Here is a 21907-nt window from a genome sequence, read left to right as displayed (position 1 = left end):
TTAGCTAAAGATGGTTTTATTTTTAATTATCTGAAATGAAGAAGTGACTCTATTACCTACCTTGCATCTTGTAAACCAGTGGGGAGAAAAGAGAAACATAATCTTATTAAACTTCAGCAGAAGACAGATCTCACATAAGAGCATCCACATTAGTCAGGACTCTCAAGCGAGGTCTTGCAAACTTTTTTATTTTAGCTAAATAAGAGCACTGAGCAGTGTCCCAGGATATATCACAGTTGTTTTGGGTATGACTGCTGTGACACAGCACACTGGGACCCACCTCACCCTTCCCCACGTAAGACCCCAAAAATCAGCAATGAAAGAGAACTCTCTGGTGACCAAAAGAGGCATTCAACTTCAGAAGCAAGGCTTTCACTTAAATAGAAATACCAGGCTCCTGCCTGAGGTATATTTGCTTTTTTTTTTTTTTTTTAATTTAATTTTTGATGAATAGATGTGTTCAGAGCCTTGGTAGCTGAATGAGACAGGACGTCCTTTGCTGGGAAAAATCACTCTTTGATGCTGAGGTTAATGCATAAAGTGAACCCTTCTTTAGTTTAGCATATTTTAAATATTTTAAACATTTCTTAACCCTCCTAGATTTGATACATATTTTTTTATTATTATTTTATTTTTTACAGAATAATTTGACTTATGTCCTTAATGCAGGCAGCATCTTGTGACCTAGTTTAGTAGAATGGAAAAAAATCTTTCCTGATAAGGGAATGCAACAGTCAAAGACAAAAGACCCAGTACAGCAAAGCACACAAAGTAAACCAATGCCATTTAGTTTGATTGTGATAGGTTGGTTGCCTCCTTAATGTAAGTTTGTGGCTGATAAACTGTGATCATTTTTAGATGGATTATTTATGTGAGTTCCTCAGGCAAAAAACAGGGCAATGAAGCTCACTTTGATATTATTCAAAGACCTGGCTATCTTAAAAGAATAAAACATGGTAAGCTACATTTTACAGTGAATTCAGTCAGAGGCTGGTACTTTATTTCGGGTTCTTAAAAGCCCTCCAGCAGAAGATCCAACACAAAGCCTTTGTGAAGGGTACAACGAGCATGAATACTTAGGCTGCACATGACAAACTGAAATCCTCTAGAACCCAGTGTTTTGTTACCAAAAAGTAGTTCTTACCCTTGTTCTGCAGAAAAACCTTCAAAAATAATAAAATTTAACTGGTAGAGACAACCTGAAAGAAAAATTCAGTGATGCGAACTCTGCCCCTCTTAAGCCTGACTGCAGTATTAGCTCTGAAGTCCATCAATGTCAACTTAAGTCACTTAATGACTGAGGTATGGGGTATGAAATGGTAATGTAACAGACTCAGATCTCAATTGGAGTTGCTGCTGGGAAGAAAATGCAGAGAAAAGCACAAATGTGCATCAAACTACCAATTAGAGAAAAAATGAACTCCCTCTTTCCTCTCCACCTCATTTAGGTTTGGTATGGGCCTGATCCTGGGAGAAGATGTAGCCAAAAGAGATGATCCATACTGACCAAAGGTATATTCCACATTACAAGACATTACCCTTAGTAACAATAGCTCAGGGTTAGGTGAGGAAGTAGTGACATGCATAGTTCTGGCATTTGTTTTTGCCAGCAACCATTACAAGTGCTGAGACCCTGTTTTCCAGGCAGCAGATGGACATCTGTCTGATGATCAGTTAGTGAGTGAATTCCTCTTCTGCTTTGCTTACATTTGCAGCTTTTATTTCCTTAATTAATTTGGCATTATCTGGTTCCATAAGTCTTTTTGACTTCCTTGTATTTTCTCCCCGGAGTGGGGAGAGGGGAGTGAGAGAAAGGCTAGGTAGGTGTTTGGCTATTGACAAGGGTCAGCCCAACATAGCCCTGAAGGTACTAAGCAGGTATTACCAAGTAAATATTCTTCCAATGGCAGTACCCTGTCAGAATCAGGAACGCCTAAAGATCATAAAAAATATATTAAAATATATGTGTCTATCTATATATACAAATATAAAATACAACAAAAACATGGCACCTGTTACATAATTGTGGGGGATAATCATACAGAAGATGAGAAGATAAGAAAGCACTATAAATGCCACTTTCCCACACTGAACCTTACATTACTATACACACATTACAAGCTTCATTGGCTGTTTTTAAATACCAGAAGAGACCACTTAATATTACAGACGAATTACTTTAAAATATTATTTCAAAAGGTCTTGTAAGAGACCCAAACAAATCCTAAGATTAAATAATTGTAAGTTTTATGCAAAATATTACCGTAAGCCCCCCCCCTCAAATGCTGTTCTTAATTCAGTATCTCATAAACATAATCATCCACCTTTAAAAACTACAAGAAACTGTGAAAATAATTCTTTTGTAGTACCTTTGCACAGCTGCAGCAGAAAACTACGGAGTTAAACTACTTTCCCATTCAGGGAAAGGTTGCCAGAAGTGACACACTATATACTACAAAAGTAATTTTCCTAAGTGGTAGAAAGCAGTATTTGTTAACTCCTAAGTATAAAGAATGTTTTATTGATTTTCAAGTATTTCTACAATATATATATATATGTATATATATATTTATATATTCAGAGTAGTTAAAACTATACAGCAACTGAATATTAGTTTGTTAGGTAATGCCATACAAATGAAGTCCATATAGCAGCTCACTTTATACATCCCATGCTTCCATTTCAAAACACACAAGCTCACTCTATAAGACTTTATAAAGAAGTAATCAACATATAATGACTGCATAAAGTTGCCAACCAAAGATGAGAGAAAAAAAAAAAACATTGAAAAAATTTGAAAAAAAAAATAGCAATTAAGATAGTTAATTGCAAATACACAAAATTAGTTTAATTTGAAAAATCAAGATATAATAATTTTTGACTCAATGATCTTGAGGTCTCTTCCAACCTAGACAATTCTGTGATTCTGTGATAATACCAAATATATTACTTATATTTACCAGTTCTAAAAAGTATAAATGTTATGGTACCTTCATGTAACAAGTGCTTAGGAGCAGTACATTCTGAATGTATATATTAATCATTAATCATTATTAATAATTAACTTATAGGTAAATAAACAAAAAGCAAATTGCAGGAAGAAAGGTAGTGTATGGATGGGAGAGAAAGATATGCCTTCCTTTACATAATTTAAGGTTTTGCATCTCATATGCTCATGTCTTACTCTTAGCTATGCAATACCTACTCACAATTTGATTTTGTAAAAATCACTGCACTGATATGCTGTGGAATCTGTAGTCCTTATATCATTTCAGAGACTTTGAACTGACAGAGGAAACATCCAAGACCTGATTGCATCTTCATACTGTGGTTCTCTGACCCAGAGCCAAGCTCTGTTTTGTCCTATAGGAAGGACAAAACTAGCATTCTCTGGGGGAAACGAACTCTAAGCAGAGAGCACAGGACCATGGCTTTCACGCTTCACATGCACATTTCCTAGACCACATTCCAATATCCCGAGACAAAGTTTATATTTGTACTGAAAGGCAAAAGCAAAACCAACAACCTAGCAAACTAAGGAAGGAAATCAATACCAGATATGGTATTGATGGGCAGTATAAACTTGTCCAGAGATCTATATATAAACCTGCATTCACTAGTTCAACATGTGTGAAATTTTTTTCCTGGCACCAAATCTAGTGATTAGGTTTACTCCTGAGAATACAAACACAGCGTGTCACCCAAACATCTGAGAACTTAATGCCAAAACACTCTGTCTACATCATCTCTAGCTGTGGAAAATTTGCCATGCTTCATGACCTTCTAAGAGCCTGAATTTTATGCAAACAAAAGCTAAAATCCAGTGGTATAAAAAGTAAATTGTGCAGAATGGTTCTTTCCTACCTCTGCCATGGTAAGCATGATACTCTGAAAAGACAGGTTAGAATGGTTAGAAGGACCTCAGACATTGCCTTTGATAATAGGTTTATGTAGCATACATGATGACTTTACTCTTATTTTTCATTTCAACAGTGTTTAATTTTCTGTGTTTACAAGAAAACCACATAACCTGACATTCTGAATGACACTATTTTCTTGCTTTGTATTTCAAAAGGACAATCTTGTAGAAGAGTGAAAGGCATGCACACTAACTTGAAGCAGATGCTAGTGTTTCATTTTTCTTCTTACAGAAGATTACCCTTTTAGAGCACAAATACCACAATTTAGTGCTTTACTTGTTGTATCAAAGGAGATTTGAGATCAAGATCCTGAACATTTTAGTGGAAAATAACCCTGAACTACTGGTTTCACAAAACGTGTGGCTGTACACATTATAATTGCTTGAATGGCAATTTAATATAATTCCTTGTAATAGAGCTGCAATCCTTTTGAAGATCCAAAGGCTAACATGATCCTTAAATTAACTATAACCTAACATTTCTGTTAAAATTGCAACAATTTTAGAAGGCATCAAGATATTCTGGTCAAAAATCCAGGAAGAGTCTTCAGAGAACACAATAATTACCTCTATTCTCCCAGGTTTGAGCATGACCTGTTTTAACCTCAGTTTTCAGTACAGCAAGAGAAATGTACTTTACCAACAGAAATTGCTTTCCTAGACAACTGCTGTAAACTGTGAATCTGTTTTACCACCTTGAAAAAGGTTCATTATTTTTCACTTAGTTAAAGCTTTGTCTGTATCTACTTATCCCAAAAATCTGCATCAAAACAATGCACGTCATGTTCTCAACTCTGTTACCTGAACCAGAGCTCTTAACTACTTCTGATTTTTATGATTGTTTTCAGACAACTGTCCTTTTGTCAAGCAGGCATTTTGAGTTTCAGATTATGCTGTTTTCGAGCATACTGATTTATTCAGACTTAACATTAAATATTCATTAATATCTTTAAAACACAGATAACAGCTCTGTAAAAGCATATATCACCTTTTATAACAAAATCAATTAAGAACTATTTTACCTGCCAAATGAAACTCAATTAATAATTCAGACTGCTCCATAATACCACAATCAATACATGTACAAGCTTTTAACTCAACTTAGAAAAATACTTTATAAGACTATGATCTGTTATATCAGTGATGATCTGTGGATTGTAACAGGCATAAACATGTATATGCATATACATACATATACATTTACATGTAAATTTTTTGCTTTTAGGGAAGATGGTCATGTAAGAAAACAAGAATTACCCACATGCCTTGCAAAGTAAACATGTAACTAGTCTATGAAAATTAACCTTTTGTAATATTCTAACACTGGAAATATATGTACCTAATGGAAAATCACTTGCCACCATTTGCCGCCATTCTTATATGGGCTAATCTTGCATTCTGCACTGGCAACCATCTGTTTCTGAAATGTCTGTCTGGGTTGTGATTAATTGTCATCAATGCAAAGACAACTGACTCTTTGCACATTCATTTGTATCTAGCAGGTCTCATAGGACATATCGATAATCACATGAAAGGTTATCTTAAGCTTTCAGGGCCAATTAGACATATGAGCAGTCTAACCACTTGCAGTCTAACCACTTTCATATGGTGCGAAGAAATAAAAATAGCATACCAGAAATGCTTCTGTGCTATGTTAGCTCAAATACTTCTGCTCAATAGTCCCAGAAACAGGAAGGTATGATGAAGAAACATGTATGAAGAAACTTAGATGTTTCCATCACATGCACATTCTTGACAGTGCAAAGGCACATCAACTTGTATGTAGCTCTCACTGCATTCATGCTAACTGTCCTGTGATACAGGAAAGGACAGTAAATGAACTGGGGAACACTTGCAAAATTCAGCTTGCTCCTGAACAGGCTAACTTCTCCATACTGGAAAAAGTGACATGCTTAGTTTTGCATCAGATTCTGTGAAAATCTGAAGGCATGGGGAAGCTCTGACTGCCCCTAGCATACCTAACCCCATGTATTCTATCTCACAACACCTGGTTTGACAGTGTTTCTAGCCTGTACATTGGATGTCCTTTTTCACCCACAGGTCTATAAACACTATAAAACACTGCAACCTCCACAAATTATCTAACCATTAATCACCACAGCACTTACTTCAGCCACAATAACTAAAAAAAAAAAGCAAACAAACTATTTATAATGTTGTTAACTAAATTAATTTGGTCATATGCTTCTTGATATGCTAGGTTTTGCTGAGAATTTCATTTTATTTCTCCAATTTTCATTTCTTACTTCAGCTGATCTTCAGCCTTCTAGCTGACTCTTTCACTGAATCACTTCTGAAAGTAAACTGCATGCCCTTGAGGCAGGGATTATTGATTTTACCTACAGTGAAAAGTATCTAATACTTCTAAAGTTCTCTGAAACAAATAAAGATGTTAGGATACTCTACCTCCTAAAGCCTTCATTAAAAAATGCTGCAAATCAATTCTACGGAAATGCTACAGAACTAAAAGGATGTTGTTTACTAACCAAATGATTTAGTATGAATTTAGGAATATTAAAAGTAAATGGTATAGCAGTTCTTTGCAGTTCTTACACTCTTAGTCTCTTTAACTGTACATTTAGAATGACTGCACACTGTACACTGGTAAATTTCTACATTTAACTTCATAACTATCCTTCTAGAATGCTGAGTCCTTTTTTTTCCAATTTGTAAGTAGCAAATGCATGCTTATGTACCTCAAGAAGTAATGAATTTTGTGGGATACAAATCATCTGTGATGACAGCTAGTGTTTAGATACAGAGCAGCCTTTTTGAAAACACTATTGAAAAAAAGAATATGAAATAATTTTTATAGTCTTTGGAAGGAATATATAATGCAGTATGAAGAAGCTAAACTAAGCCAGGTCCTCCTTATGGAGAGAATGAATCAAGCACAAGAATTAGCCTTAATGTACTGGCAATCTTTTTACTTTCAATTGTGTAATTATTGGTATCCATATATTTGGCATCATTATAATTTGACATTATTGCTACAGCAATATTCAGTGAAAACTGTGCTGCACTATTGAAACAAGTGCTGTATACTTTTTACTAATCTATCAACATATGTACTGCAGTGGATGATTTTATTTTATTTTTTTTTAAATATGATATTCCTAAGGGGGAAAAAAAAAAAAAAACCAACAAAAAAACAGCAGGAAAAACATTCTTACTGCTTCATATAATACAAGACTACAGCATGCTACTATGCAACATAATTAATGAGGCAGTGCAATAGCTGAAGTCATGCTAGTATTCCCAGAATACATTTGTACTTTCAGAGCATATATTTCTTTTTTTGAGATTCCTACATGGCATAAAATATCTCCTAAAGATAAAACTAAAATGACACTAACTGAATTCCTCTACAACATGAATGGACTTTTTTCTGTTATCAAATGACCAAAATATAACTCTTGTAATTTCAGGTCAGATTTACAAATACTGGTAGCAAGTAGTTGATTGTAACTATGTTTATGATGTACTGTTTTATCCAGTCAGACTACATGTAGCTATCAAAACTAATAAGGCCATGTTTTCATGCTATAGCTCAGCTGACCTACTGGATACCATTTCTTTACCTCTAACCACACAGTTCTACCTGTCCTCTTATGTTGGCTGTAGCAATCCACTGAATCCAATGTGAGCTGACACTGCAGAAAGATCAACAAAGAACCACTCATTTTTTGTTTTGTTTTCCACTCTGAATAGGGACACTGTGGAATCAGATAAGACAAGACAAGTAGACAGCTGTGTCCAGAATCATAGGGGAATTCCATTTCATCCATTGCAACAACTAAGCACTAAGTTGCCAAATCACACTAGCATTTAAAATAAAGGTAATAAGATATTGGAATATCTCGGTACTGGCATGTGGCTCTTTGTTTGTGTTTTGTACATAAAACTGTGCAAATTGCCCAATAAATCATTCATAAAATGATGTGGCAATAGTATATCACTGACATGGTGATTCATACACACTCCTTACTGCTCATGCTTGGAAAAAGAAAAGCATGAAAAAAACCTGAAAAATTCTGGTTCAGTCACCTATCCAGTATGTCAATCCAGCTGTTCTGACAGGCTGGTGTTCTTAAAACAGATTAAACAAAGTAAATAGTAGGAGACCTGCATAAAGGCTTATAACTCAGTATTGTACAAGTGTCATACCTATTGCTTTGTCTTGTGCCAAAAATCTAGCTCAGTTTGTAAGCTTGTCAAAGGGGCAATCCTATAAAGTACCAAGTACCTTGAACTGCTAGCAAGTTTCTAGCAGAACATGTCAGAGAAGCTGCATCTTGCATCAGTAGGATCTAAATGAGAAAAGGTGAACTACTGGCATTGATAAAAAGTTAGATCAGCAAAAAAATTTGTTGAAACAATATTTCAACATCGTTGAAATGATATTTTAACAAGCCACCATGTATGTTTCTCTGAATAAATTAGGCATGAACTAATAATAAAAAATGTTCAACATTACAGCGTTACACTGGATTAGAGGTACTTCTTTAATGAAACTCCTAAGATTATACAAAAATACAAAAGATGTTCTTGGATACACCTTGGAAATTGCTGCAATTTGCTTTTTAACTATATGTCTTAACTCCTTCTCAAAAAGAGAAACGCAAAGGCAAATGAATAAAATATGCTCCCCATTTTATGTGTTCCTCATATCCTGCCCTCCTCTACCTCCCCAATTCTTTGCATCTTTCTTCAACATTCAAATTACAAGCACGAGTTGAGAGGCCTCATTTGTTTCCATTTTGCAGTAAGTTAGTAGATGACACCAAGTTGTGGGGAAGTGTAGATCTGCTGGAGGGTAGGAAGGCCCTGCAGAGGGACCTGGACAGAACGGATCAATGGGCAGAGGCCAATGGGATGAGGTTCAGCATGGCTCAGTGCTGCATCCTGCACTTTGGTCACAACAACCCCATGCAGAGCTACAGGCCTGGGGCAGAGTGGCTGGAAAGCTGTGCAGAGGAAAGGGACCTGGGTGTGCTGACTGATGCTCACCTGAACATGAGCCGTCAGTGTGCCCAGGTGGCCGAGAAGGCCAACGGCATCCTGGCTTGTGTCAGGAATGGTGCAGCCAGCAGGAGCAGGGAGGTGATCGTCCCCCTGTGCTCTGCTCTGGTGAGGCCGCACCTCGAGTGCTGTGTTCAGCTTTGGGCCCCTCACTACAGGAAGGACATCGAGGCCCTGGAGAGTGTCCAGAGAAGGGCTATGAAGCTGGTGAAGGGCCTGGAACACAAGTCCTGTGGGGAGCGGCTGAGGGCACTGGGGTTGTTTAATCTGGAGAAGAGGAGGCTTAGGGGAGACCTTATTGCTCTCTAGAGCTCCCTGAAAGGAAGGTGTGGTGAGCTGCGGGTCATCCTCTTCTCATAGGTAACTGGTGATAGGACTAGAGGGAATGGTTTCAAGTTGTGGGAGGTAAGGTTCACATTGTAAATTATGAGACATTTCTTCTCAGAAAGAGCAGTCAGGCATTGGAATGGGTTGCCAAAAGAGTTGTTGGAGTCACTGTCCCTGGGGGTGTTTAAGGAAAGGTTGGACATGGTGCTTCGGGACATGGTTTAGTGGGTGACATTGGCAGTAGGGTGATGGTTGGATCAGATGATCTTGAAGGTCTTTTCCAACCGTAATGATTCTATGACTCTATTTTCTATTTACATTTCACTTCTATGTGTCTATGGAAATATCCTACTGCATAATAGAAGCAGAGAAGATGTGCATTTGCACTTCATCTCCACCACCTTTTGTTATGCTTCTCTCACCTCCAGTTACAGTCCTACAGCACTAGCATGATGAGACAACTGTAGAAAAAAACAAAACTTGTATTTTGCCTGCTCTCTTAGACTAAACAGTTTCTCTCTTGGACTCAAGATTCATAGTTTGTCAGTGAAGTTCTCACTATACACCAGCCAGCTGAGTTGTGCCTGATCTGTGCCAGGTCTGTTTCCTTTCCATAGAAAAGGTTCCCTACATATTAATATCAGAGGCACACAGGAGTGCAGAAGGTCACATGAAATTTAGCTATGGGCCACTCCATAGCATGTTTAGTGCATATTCCATTTGGCTAGGAAAATACTGACAAACTTTTCTTACACTGTCCATTCACAAGTTTACCAAATGTTTCCTTCTGTTGTGCTCAGAATCTAACTTTCTGCCTGCTTTTCATGAGGAATTACTTGAACAGTTGAACTTGTAGTAAATGATGATAAAAAGCATATAGCATACAAAAATATAGCAAGTCTGTTCTCAAAAGACATGTGCAGCTGTATATGAAAAGTGAAAAAGATTGATAGAAGATAAATAGGAAAAAAAAGTTTTAGGGTGAAAATAAGGAAATGAAGATACGATGAGAAAATGCACATGAGAATTCATAAAAAGAACTGCAAAGATCCCAAACCTTTTGATTTGGTAACACATGGAAGGGCAGAAGAGACAAAATGCTGTCAAGAGCCCAGGGAAAAGATTAGGTAGAGAAACTTGGGACAGATAAACGGATATTCTGAATCTCCATCTAACTGGAATGCTGGATATGTAGAGATTCCAAATGCAAAAAAGAGAAAAACGTGTCTTTGTAGCTGAAGGTGACGAAAAAGTGGTATAGATGAAGTTAAACAGAGAACTCATACAACGTGCTGCTAGAGATCAAATCCAGTAATACATTTCATTGCTCTTGCCCAAAACAGGCTTAAAAGAGGTAAAGTCATACAATATCCTGACTTGGAAAGTACCCACAAGGATCCCCGAGTCTGAATTCTGCCTCCACACAGGTATACCCCAAAATCAAACAAGATGTCTGAGAGCATCGTCCAAATGCTTCTGGAGTTCCAGCAGGCTCAGTGCTGTGCCCACTGCCATGGGGAGCCTGTCCCAGTGCCCGACCGCCCTCTGGGTGCAGAACCATTCCCTAACCCCCAGCCTGACCCTCCCCTGTCCCAGCTCCATGCCGTTCCCTTGGGTCCTGTCGCTGTCCCCAGAGAGCAGAGCTCAGCGCCTGCCCCTCCGCTCCCCTCGTGAGGGAACCGCAGGCTGCCATGAGGCCTCCCCTCAGCCTACTCTGCTCTGGGCTGAACAAACCAAGTGATATGGGAGAAAAAGTGAAGAACAACTATGAACCCATATGAGACTGTTTGAGCAATCACCTGCTACATCAGCTCTCCACTGAAAAGTGAGACTACGTGCTATGCATAGGGTAGTGACAATACCATTACTCCCAGTGACCCCCATCATATTCTTTCCCCACTGTCACAGACCACATATTGTACTTTCCAGCATACCTCTCTAAAATTCAGTTCTGTTCATATAATTATATAAAAATAGTTTCAGTAAATGTTACATTTATATTTAAACTAAAGATAAATAGAATAGTTTCAGAACAAAAGAAATACTGAAGACAGACATCTACACAGTGGTTAATACCATCATGAATACAGATATATATTCCATAGATTAACAGATTTCAGTCCAGAAAGATTCATCTAGTAGTAATTCAAATGTATTATTTATATCCTCATAAAACAGTTTACTGTTAGAAACCAGATTGGTCTGCTGTGCTGGAAACAACATATTATCACAGTGACTACAAAAATGGTGTTCTGCTTTTCAGTTTAGTAGTTCCCTGTACAAGAGATTTGATCAACCAGGAAAAACCTGTTTCTGTTCACTGTTTCTTTTAATGCATAGATCCAATATTCACTTTGCTAGTATGCTAAGATGAGAATTTCTTTTTATTGTAACAAAATTAACATTCTCACTTCGATCTAGATTTTGGACCCACCTCAAAGGGACCACTACTTAATTAATGTGTCATTATACAGCCAAGAGCAATTACTGTGTCTGCCTGTATCTAATCTTCAAATAGTCTCTCTGTATATTTTCACACACTGTGATTACTTTTCCTGTAATAAGTGAGACTGAACACTGAACCCACTTAAAAACAGGGAAAAAAAATAATAAGAATTACATATAATTGCCAATATGCAATGCTACATTTTTTTATTGCCTATTCCAGAAACCTACTTTTCCAATGTTAAATGGACAAAACATACTGAGGAAATATGTCAAAATGAAGAATGTAAGTTCTGTTATATGAATGGTTGGCACACAGTTTTTACCTTTTTCCAGAATCTCAGGTCTAATATTATTTTCTAAACACCTTTTGGTTTTATTTATTTTATTATTATTATTATTATTTTTTACAACAAACCCTCTGTTACTTCCAACTGGAAAACATTCAGAATGTTCCAAAATCATTTATTTCTGCCAATTCTGTGAATCCACTGAATGTAATCCTTCAAATTGCATGTTTTCTTTCACTATGCCGTACTTTTTCTTCCCCCACCATGGCTGCAGTCATGCCCTTTTTAGTATTTTAATGAGTGTTTTTTTGCTCTGATCCTTATGAATTCAATAGCTTTCTGTGTCTTTTTTGTTCTTTACTAATGGATTGCTTTGTATGAAAATTAACATGACAAGAATGATAGTGGAGTAAGTATGCAGTTGGAGTTTTATTTCTCCAGTAAAATGCATTTCAGAACCACACTGTATTTTTAACTCTCCTCTTCCTGAGATATACTAATTTTAATCTGCAAATGGAACTTGACGTATTCTAAATCAGATATACTCGGATCTACTTCTAATTTTACAAGTTAAAAAAGTCCACAGAAATGCTTTTTTTTTTTTTTTTTTTTTTTTTAAATATTTTTTCATCTTCTATACAGCTTTCACCAAATGATTAGAAATTATTATAAATTAGAAATTTTACATTTATGGAAGAGGTTAAATCAGAAAATCATCATTCTTCACCAGTTGCTTCTTCATACTCTCTCTTAGCTAAGATCATATTTTAATGCAAAGTTTGCTAATTATTTGCAATTTGCTTCAGAGTCTATATTAGCACTGCACCATAGCAAAATGTCTAAATCACAATCAAAATGCAAAATGGCTTTCAAAAGTTGGGAGAAGAATCAAACGGTTTATTTCTCTAAGTGTTCATAATGTCAAATACTTATTTGATTTTCCACACCTACAAAATCGATTAGTAAAAGTTCTTCTCACCCTATATGTAGAAGAAAATGAGATTTACATATTATGAAAATAAATTTACTTCCAATTTTTCAACTTTTTGAGCTACAAAAGATTAAGATTTGATCAATCTTCTGTCAAACTGCTGAATTTCTTTTTAAAGATTACGGGGAGGAAGCCTTCCTTAATGATGATGAATTTGTTTCTTTCTGTCCAATAGTATTTTCAAAAATGTGAGATCATTACTAAATCAGAACATTTCTGCTTTTCATGCCCACTCTGTCTAAAGGTTGTATTGTTGATACTCCAGTATTCCAGTCTTTAGAAACAATATATCTAAACTCCTAATTATCAAATAGAAGGTGAAACACTTAAAATTTAGAAAACTAAATTAAAAACCTAAATTTAGAAACTTCTTCAACTATAACAGTAGATGCAATCTTTCCTTACATTTATTTATGAAATGTTTTTATAAAAAACATCTCTTCAGTATTATATATAACAATTAATTTCACTATTTTTTACTTTAATTCTTCTATTTCTTAATAAAATCACTGAGAGCTTATCAATTTCAGAAATGGTGAGGTTGTATTAAATCTTTTCTGCTCTGTTCTACTTGTGTGATGTCTTTGTGATGCTTAGAGTGAATCCTCAGTGCATGCCTACAGTTTTAGCTAAAATAGTTGAAAAACTATAGAAAAAAACAGATAGCATTATTTTCTTCCAAATGGAGATATGAGAAAAACAACAACAACAAGAACAAAACAAAAAAGCGAACAAACAACCCACTTAGATGCTTGATAGCATAAAACTGAAGGGGAGTTTTGAATGACAAAAAATTCATCGATACCTTGACCACTACATAGCATGAAGGATTAGATCTTTTAAAAACAAGCTAACAAGTAATAATAAACACACAAACAAACAAAAACCCAACTGTATGGAGATTTAATATTCCCAGATGTGAGGAACTTTTTTCCTGAAAGAAAAATATTTCTGCATTTCTAGACTCAAGCCCTGCTCTCTACTTAAAAATGCAAACCTCTATTTAATTTGCCTCTATTTATACGTGTTCAGTGAGTTTAGTAACATGAAAACCAATTAGAAATACAAAACTGACTCAAATGCATAGTCAGAAAGTCATTAGCAGAACAATTTGTAGAAGTGAAGGATTACAGGTCTAGGGCACAAAATTGTGTAACAATTCATCATTTTCCAGTATAAGAACTAATCTTAAACTCTGTCCTTACTGTGCATGTGATGTGGTCCTTCTGGTAATCCACAGTAAATCTCATAAATATGAAAGTACTCCTATATTCTTGTTCATACCATTGTTGAACTTTGATTTTTATCTGTCATGAGTCATCTTACTTAACTGCGCAATTTAGTCTGCTCTTCACTCTGTGTAATAAAGATCCACGCTGGAATTATGGCATGCACCTAGCTGCGCACCACTATGACTTACCTCCATGAAAGAGTCATTGTCATTTTTAGTCGAGGGAAAGCAAGTATCATGAATTGTTATTATCTAAGTTGTCTGTAGGCTTCTAGAAAAACTAAAATAAGCAGCAGATACACCCCCACCACCTCCCCTCCCCCCCCCCCCCAAAAAAAAAAAAAAAAAAGAGCATTTAACACAAAGCAGCTCAATTGTGGACTTGGCAGTGCTAGGTTAAAGGCCAGACTAGGTGATCTTACAGGTCTTTTCCAAACAAAATGATTCTATGAATCTATGACTTCTGCTGTGCTGAGGTTAATCTGCAGCAATGGTATATTCTGAAACTATCTTATAGACAAACAGATTAATCACATATATTTCACTTAAATGAAGGAAAATACAACACAGATGACTACTTTGGCCTTCAGTAAAGCTATATTACAACAGTGTACCTACACTAAATTCTACTCTATAGATTCTAGTTTCAAGATAACCATAAAAAATTAGAATACATAGTGATACACTGAGACAATCTTGATGTATTCTGTTTGTCCAGTAGCTCCATGAGTAATTTTACACAGAGAGCACATCTGCAATTTAAAGAAGGGAAGTTACAGATTTTGGCATGAATCCAACATTGTCAATACCTCCTTCTTACTCCGGTTTATAATCTGTGACAGAATTAAACTCCTAATTACAAAAATCACCAGATAACAGTTGCAACCAAATCAAAAGCAAAGATAGACAAGCTTTGGCTCAGAAGCTACTCAGGTCCAAAATTTCCTACCTAAATAAAAATACTGCCTTATGCTTAAAACCATGTAGCCCTGTAACACAACCCTGTATTGTCATTGCTAGAAACTGACCATCAGCTTTCCACTTAACCTGCAAGGCCTCAGGGCTGAGGCTTGCTCTGCCTGAACTTTTCTTGACTTGCCTGCAGCTTTCTTGTACTTGGCTTAGCAATTACTCTAATTGACCAGGTATCTATAACCAGTATGCTTTTTCACCTTTGTTATCTTTTATATTTTTTGTTATCTTTGTATGGTGCAATCACAGCCATAACAAGCAGTTATTCCACAGCAAATGTGATATTAATAACTGTAATTTAATGTAGTGTAAAGAAATACAAGCCTGGTAAGATAGAAGAGACTTTGAGAAAGAGACACACGATGCAGTTCGGATGACCAGTAGTATGTTTTTGGATGGGTCAGTGTCACAGTTTTGGCTGGGACAGGGTTATCTTCTTCATAGAGGCTTACACAATGCTGTTTTGGATTTTTGATGAAAATAGTGGTGATAACACTCCAATGTTTTTAGCTGTTTCAAAGCCGTGCTTGCACAGAGCCCAGGACATTTCATCTCCTTGTGCTGCCCTGCCAGCAAGGAGGCTGGGGGTGCCCCAGGAGCTGGGAGGGGACACAGCCAGGAAAAGTAGCCCAGGATGGCCAAAGGGATGTCCCACACCATGTGGTGCTGTGATCAGCAGTAACAAATGGGGTAAAGAAGGAGAAAGGGAGGGACATTTGATGACTTCTGTGATGGTGTTTGTCTTCCCAATAAACTGTTACCTGTGATGAGCCCTGCTTTCCTCGAAGGGGCTAAACACCTGTTTTGCTTTGTCTGCATTACTTGTGAAACTGCCTGTATCTCAATGCATGAGTTCCTGCACTTTTCTCTTTCTGATTCTCTTCCCCATTCCACCGGGGGAGAGTGAGAAAGCAGATGTGGTACTCAACTGCCTGCTGGGGTGAAACCACAACAATCAGGATGATTTCAAAGAGGATACCAGTTTTGAAGCTAGCTATGTAGACTTGCTGTGTGTAAAATAATTATGAACAGAAACAAAACAGGAGGAGCAATAAATTATATTTCTGCCTTTCATGTTTCAGAAAATTCATATGAGCTTTAGACAGTAATAAATAATGCAAATGTAACAAGATGTACACAAAAGAGTTTGTAATGTAAATCTTCTTAGCTATAGCAGCAAATACAAAAATGCTTATTAACACTAGCAATTCCTAGACCTAGGTACTTACTATTATACCCTACCAATATACCCAACAGCTAGAAATCCCCCACAAACACAAGCATGCACACATATGTGCACACAAAACGTAGGTATCCTCTCCAGGCTTTAAGAGCTTTCTATTGCAGAGCAGTCGGAGGAAGCTTGGGTCCCTCTGCTGTTAGCAGGGTATCTCATCTCAGTCCTGAACCTATTCCACAGAGACAGCATAAGTGCAAGGGCAAATGCAAGCAAGGAGCTCACAGAACTGTTCCTATTTACAATTTTAAGCTTATATACTTCAACTTCACTACGGTGAGCATTCTGCCATGACACAACATTCATAGGCATTTTAGCTTATTTAAAGACAGTAGAACAACTCGACAGATAGTTATCATGCTACAAAATAAACTGGGCTTTGCATTTGCAAAGCAAGTCCAAAGTCTGAAAAGGTCTCAAACTGCTTTTCAGTTGGAAAAGCCGCAAGTAGTCTGTGGCAAAGTAGCATCACATCCTGTGACACTCTCGGACTGTAGAAGGGATATGATTTTCTGGTCCACATTCTCGTGGGAAGATATTTACAGTGATGGGAAGTGCAACTGCATTAGCCACACATGTTGACAGACAGTCTGAAAAGTATGGGTCTTTATGCTCTTTTTAATATTCCTTTCCAGGTCACAGACTTTCAGCACAAGTAAAGAAATCAATGACATTCAGGGAAACCAAACTGAAATAACTACCCCTTAAAACTACTATTTAAACCTGATTATTTATTTCACATACCTCTTAAATATATTCTGAATGTGTAAATTGTGTGCTTGCTGATTAGACACACCAGATTTAACAACTATATTCATTTTTAAAAAGTTTGATATAGCAAACTGATGTAGAGGAATAGATAAGGCATTGTTTAACAAGAAGAACATTTGAAAGTATATCGTTTCTTTCTTCAGCTACTGCAAATTAGGAAAATTTGTACATTTTACTCTTGAAAGTAGCATCTGGAGAGACTGCAGATGACATGACTGCGCAAATGCTCTTATAAGCCAGGCTTTTGCACCCTTATTTCATTCAAGAAAAATAATATAGACCTGGAATTTTTAAAGCCATTTTAAGGATGCTGACATCTAATAACCTTTAAACTTAGTAGAAAATAGGCATTCAATATTAAAACGTACAGGTCTTGGAAAGGTTCTTTATTCTCAGCATCAGTGAGGTATTTTACAAAATCAGATTTCCAAATATGACAAGGCCAATTAAAACCTCTCTTTAAATTAAACAAAAATCCTTCCCAAAGGCAAAAAAAAAAAAAAAAAAAGTCTGGTATACTAAAAAGTCTTATGATATGTCCCCAGACCCAGCACATTCTCAAGCTGGTTCTTAAATTTAATTAAGAGAGACAGCCTCCAGGTAACTATCTCTTGATCCTGAATTCAGTGCTCTGCCTTTATTCTGTACTACATTCTAAAGGTTCTACTGGCAGTATGTAGGAAAGAGCCCAAAGTCATACAACGTCTGAGCATACTGTAAGAGGTAAGTGGAATATTAAGGGTGAAAAACGTTTATGTACTAATGACTAAAGTAAGATTCATACATGAACCATTGGTCCTAGATATCCTATTTATTAAATGTAAAACAACAAAAACAGTTTAATACCTAAGCTAAGCATAGTCTGTTAAAACAAGATTGGGGTTTCTCAAAAAAGCATAAATATCAAATTAAACTTTACTGATACCAAATGCAAAACAATCACATAAAATATATCTGTGAAATAAGGCTTACTGGAGATTTGCATGTCACTGCACTTCACAATGACATATCTTCCTAAAGTGGGAACGATTTCTGGAGTAGATATTACTTCTCTGGTGAGAGTGAGCATGTTTGCTCTCTCTAGCCACACAGTATTTTATAGCAGGAATTATATGAGGAGGAATTTTCTTTTAAAGGTATACATATCATCAACCTTTCTAATTAATTCCTGAGCAAGCTGTAACTATTATTCATGTAAAGATATACTCCCAGTCTCTGCCCTCCTCACCCTTCCAAATTTGCATGACCATCAGTTTTGTTTAATTCTGTTCTTCTTTAATGGAATGAAGAGGGAAAACAGCTGTATAATTGAAACGTGTAAAAGCTTTATAAAAATATGTAATTATTTTTTCTAGATTTGTAGACAAAGTATTTAGCTACTAAAGCTATAGTAAACAGCAACAATTAGTTCTTTACTCAAAGAAAAGAATAATTGTTTTATAATAAATGGTAAATGCAAACATATTTAAAAAAAATATATATATATTTTTTAATGCAAAGATAACCCCAAATCTCATTACTTAATATCTAAGAAATTCTGAAATACTAATGTTTCTGATTTAAAAGGTTTGTATATTTAGGCCTCCTTTAATCACATTGATTAAATTTTACCTTCCATTTTGGATTTGTTGTTACATCACAACAAAAAGGTCAACAGAAATGAGTTATGTATATCTACCAAGATCTGATTTTAATACAGCAAAACCAAACAAACAAATAAATAAATAAATAAATGGGTTGAATTAGAAAAATTACATGCAGGAAGAAGTTGCGATACTTTATGAGACAGTATCAAAAACTAAAAGTTATAAAAGCAGGCAAAACAAAAAAAAGTAACACAATTCACTTTAAACACCTACTTGCTTCTGTAGCCACTGTTCTCGCCTCCTTTGTTTTCTCCTTAAGCTTTTCAACTTGTTTCTTTCTCTCTTACTCAGTTTTTGGTTGACGGAAGTGTTTGTAGGCTGCACAAGACCAACAGGTGCAATATATTGTTCCTCTTCTACAGCACTCACAGATGAAGAAACGTTCATCACAAAAGGTGACCCGTCAGCAATGGCACTCCCAGAAGATTGTCCAGCAGCTTCAAAATCACATTCACTCTCTATGCCTCTATGTACCAATGTGGTAAAGGAAGTATCTCGAATCCTCTTCTGTAGTTTGTCAGCATTTGACCTATATTGTTCCTGAAAAGCACTACTGTTGGACTCTAACTGCAAGCCACTTTGTGTGTAAACAGGTGGATTTGCATTTTGTCCATTCGACCATTTCATATGGTAAATAGTTCCTGTACTGGAAGTTTCAAATGAAGGTGAAAAAACAAGTCTCTTGCTGACATTTAAATCCCAACTACGTGATCTTCTGTGGAAAGGTTTTAGAGTGCATGCATCATTCAGAAGACAGGAAGCAGAAAGATTTCCTTTTTGATTTAATGCCTTTAAGGCAAGTTTTTTACTTTTCATCTCTGATCTGGGAGATCTTGCTTCAAGGCAAAGTGCTTCTGTTAATCTTTCAGTATTATTATTTCTGGCCATGTATGAAAGCCTTTGTGGTTTGATTTCCAAAGTTGCTGTTACCACTTCTTGGTGGGTATCTGTGCTAAAATCAGACTTAATTTTGCAGAGAGGTAAGTGTTTTCCTGATGATTTTGCCAGTTTAAGAGAGAAAGCTGGCTGATAGTCAGTTCGACTTTTGCAGAAATGTATGTTTACTAACTGTCCACAGGAACACTTTGTGTTGCAGACAAAGTTAAAGCCCCCTAAACGGGCCTCACAAAACGGACAATGCAGTTTTCCAATTGTCCACTGTGCCTATTAACAAAAAAAAGAAAACAAACTGACATCCAACACATTCATTATAAATCAATGATTAAGAAATCATTACTAGATTTACTTTTCTCCTTTAATAAAAGGGCTTGTTTTTTGTTTGTCAAACACAAAAAAGAGACTGCAGAGCAAAAAGAAAATCCACCATAGAAAATGTTCCAGTGAAAACTCTGCTTGATGAAGTGAAAATTAGTTGTAAGTGATAACTATCCTAAATCTAAGAAATCTAGAACTAACACACATTTCAAACTGTAGAGGCTTTAAAATATTTTAATTATTTGTCCACTGATAGAATAATGCTGCAATGCCAATGAAAACATTAGATCCTTTAAAATAGTGAAATCAATTTACCATGTTAATCTGGAATTGGCAAGCACAGTTTCTCAGCTAAGTTTTCTGAGCGGTAATACATTTCTTGCATACTAAGTACAGTGGAAGGAGATTTCTCGAAGAGAATATAGCTTTTTACTTTGCTTACCCACAAAAGACTTGAAATGGTACTGGCATTTTGATTTATGTAGTATTACAACATAATCTGTGTGCAAATGACATCACAAATCTTTAATATCATTAGTATCATTTAATATCATTGGGGACACACTTCTTTACATTATCTACATTTTTATGAATCTCATTTCAATCCTAAAGTCACTCTTTGAAAATAAAATACATATCAGACAACTATAAGCTCCTACATACTTGCACAACTATTAGTGTTTTTACTAAATATATTAATCTGTTCAGGAGAAACTTTTTTGAGGATTAAAGTCATGCGAGTGTTCTCATGATCACAGCCCATAGGAAAAACATTATAAACTCCAGTCACACGTTACTCACTAGTGTGCCCAATGTGGGGTTAAGGCATGAATACAGAAGCTATCCAACGTTTCTAGCATTGCTTTCAGTTGCAAATGTCTTTGCAAGGTAGTTTGGGAAAATGATTCTATGACTGATGTTTGTCTGAGTGAATGCTCTGGAAAGTTTCAGTAAAACCATTTTTGCAGTTTCACAAAAATGCTGGTGTGCATTATATTCCACATGCAATAATAGAAAAAGTTCTGGAAACACTTCTTTGAGAAGCTCACATGTGTGTTGTGGGTTAAAAACTCAAAATTTCACAAAGTATCAAAGATGTGCATTTATGGCACTTATGAGAATCTGTTTAAATCTGGACATATTATTAACTTAGAGAAAAAGAAATCTGTTTACATATGCCCCAAACACTTTTAAATTCCCAAAAACTCCTTAAACACACACAGTCTTAGTTTACAAGGCTGACAAATTTGTGTCTATGCCATTACCTAAGAAATACTAAGCTGGCACAGAGGTTTACTCTAAGTCTCCCACACTCTGTTTCTCAGATGTTTTGGACTAGGCACTAAAATTCAGGAATAAGCACTTAGTGTCTTTAGTGGGTATTGCAGGCACTCAGCCACTACAGAATAATAACCCAGATTGCCAAAAGGGGAGAAAAAAGTATCCACAAAGGTTAGAGAAGAAGGCTAACCGTCTGGTAAACTGGAACACGAAAGGTTCCTCCTGAACATCAGGAAGCACTTCACTATGCAGGTGATGGAGTACTGGCACAGGTTACCCAGATATGTTGCAGAGTCTCCCTCCTTGGAGATCTTCAAAAGTTGCCTGGATGTTGTCCTGGGCAACCTGCTCTGGGTGACCCTGCTTCAGCAGGAGGGTTGGACCAGAAGGACCCTGAGGTTCCTTCCAACTTCAGCTGTTCTGTGATTCTAGCAAAAATGGGAAAGTAAGAGTTTGTAGGGAAGAAAAAGGACAATGCTACACCCTATGTGCAGAGAGACCGGGAGATGAGCTGCAGTACAAGGAAGTCTGGGATTGAT

At 36.3% G+C, this 21907-nt stretch overlaps 1 protein-coding gene across 2 annotated transcripts in view; it reads right to left on the bottom strand.

The window, feature by feature from the left end:
- The window catches only part of RNF180 (ring finger protein 180), an 85633-nt gene that overhangs the window by 49346 nt on the left and 14380 nt on the right, over positions 1-21907 (bottom strand). For both annotated transcript variants that reach the window (XM_072031258.1, XM_027446501.3), the window contains exon 4: positions 19086-20036. In XM_072031258.1, coding sequence (XP_071887359.1) covers positions 19086-20036 — 951 coding nt within the window. The remainder of the gene's footprint in view (positions 1-19085; positions 20037-21907) is intronic.

This window comes from Anas platyrhynchos, chromosome Z, assembly GCF_047663525.1.
Source record: "Anas platyrhynchos isolate ZD024472 breed Pekin duck chromosome Z, IASCAAS_PekinDuck_T2T, whole genome shotgun sequence".
NCBI classification, from domain to species: Eukaryota; Metazoa; Chordata; class Aves; order Anseriformes; family Anatidae; genus Anas; species Anas platyrhynchos.
The sequence above is the reverse complement of the archived record's forward strand: the minus strand, read 5'-3'. Positions and strand labels throughout refer to the sequence as shown.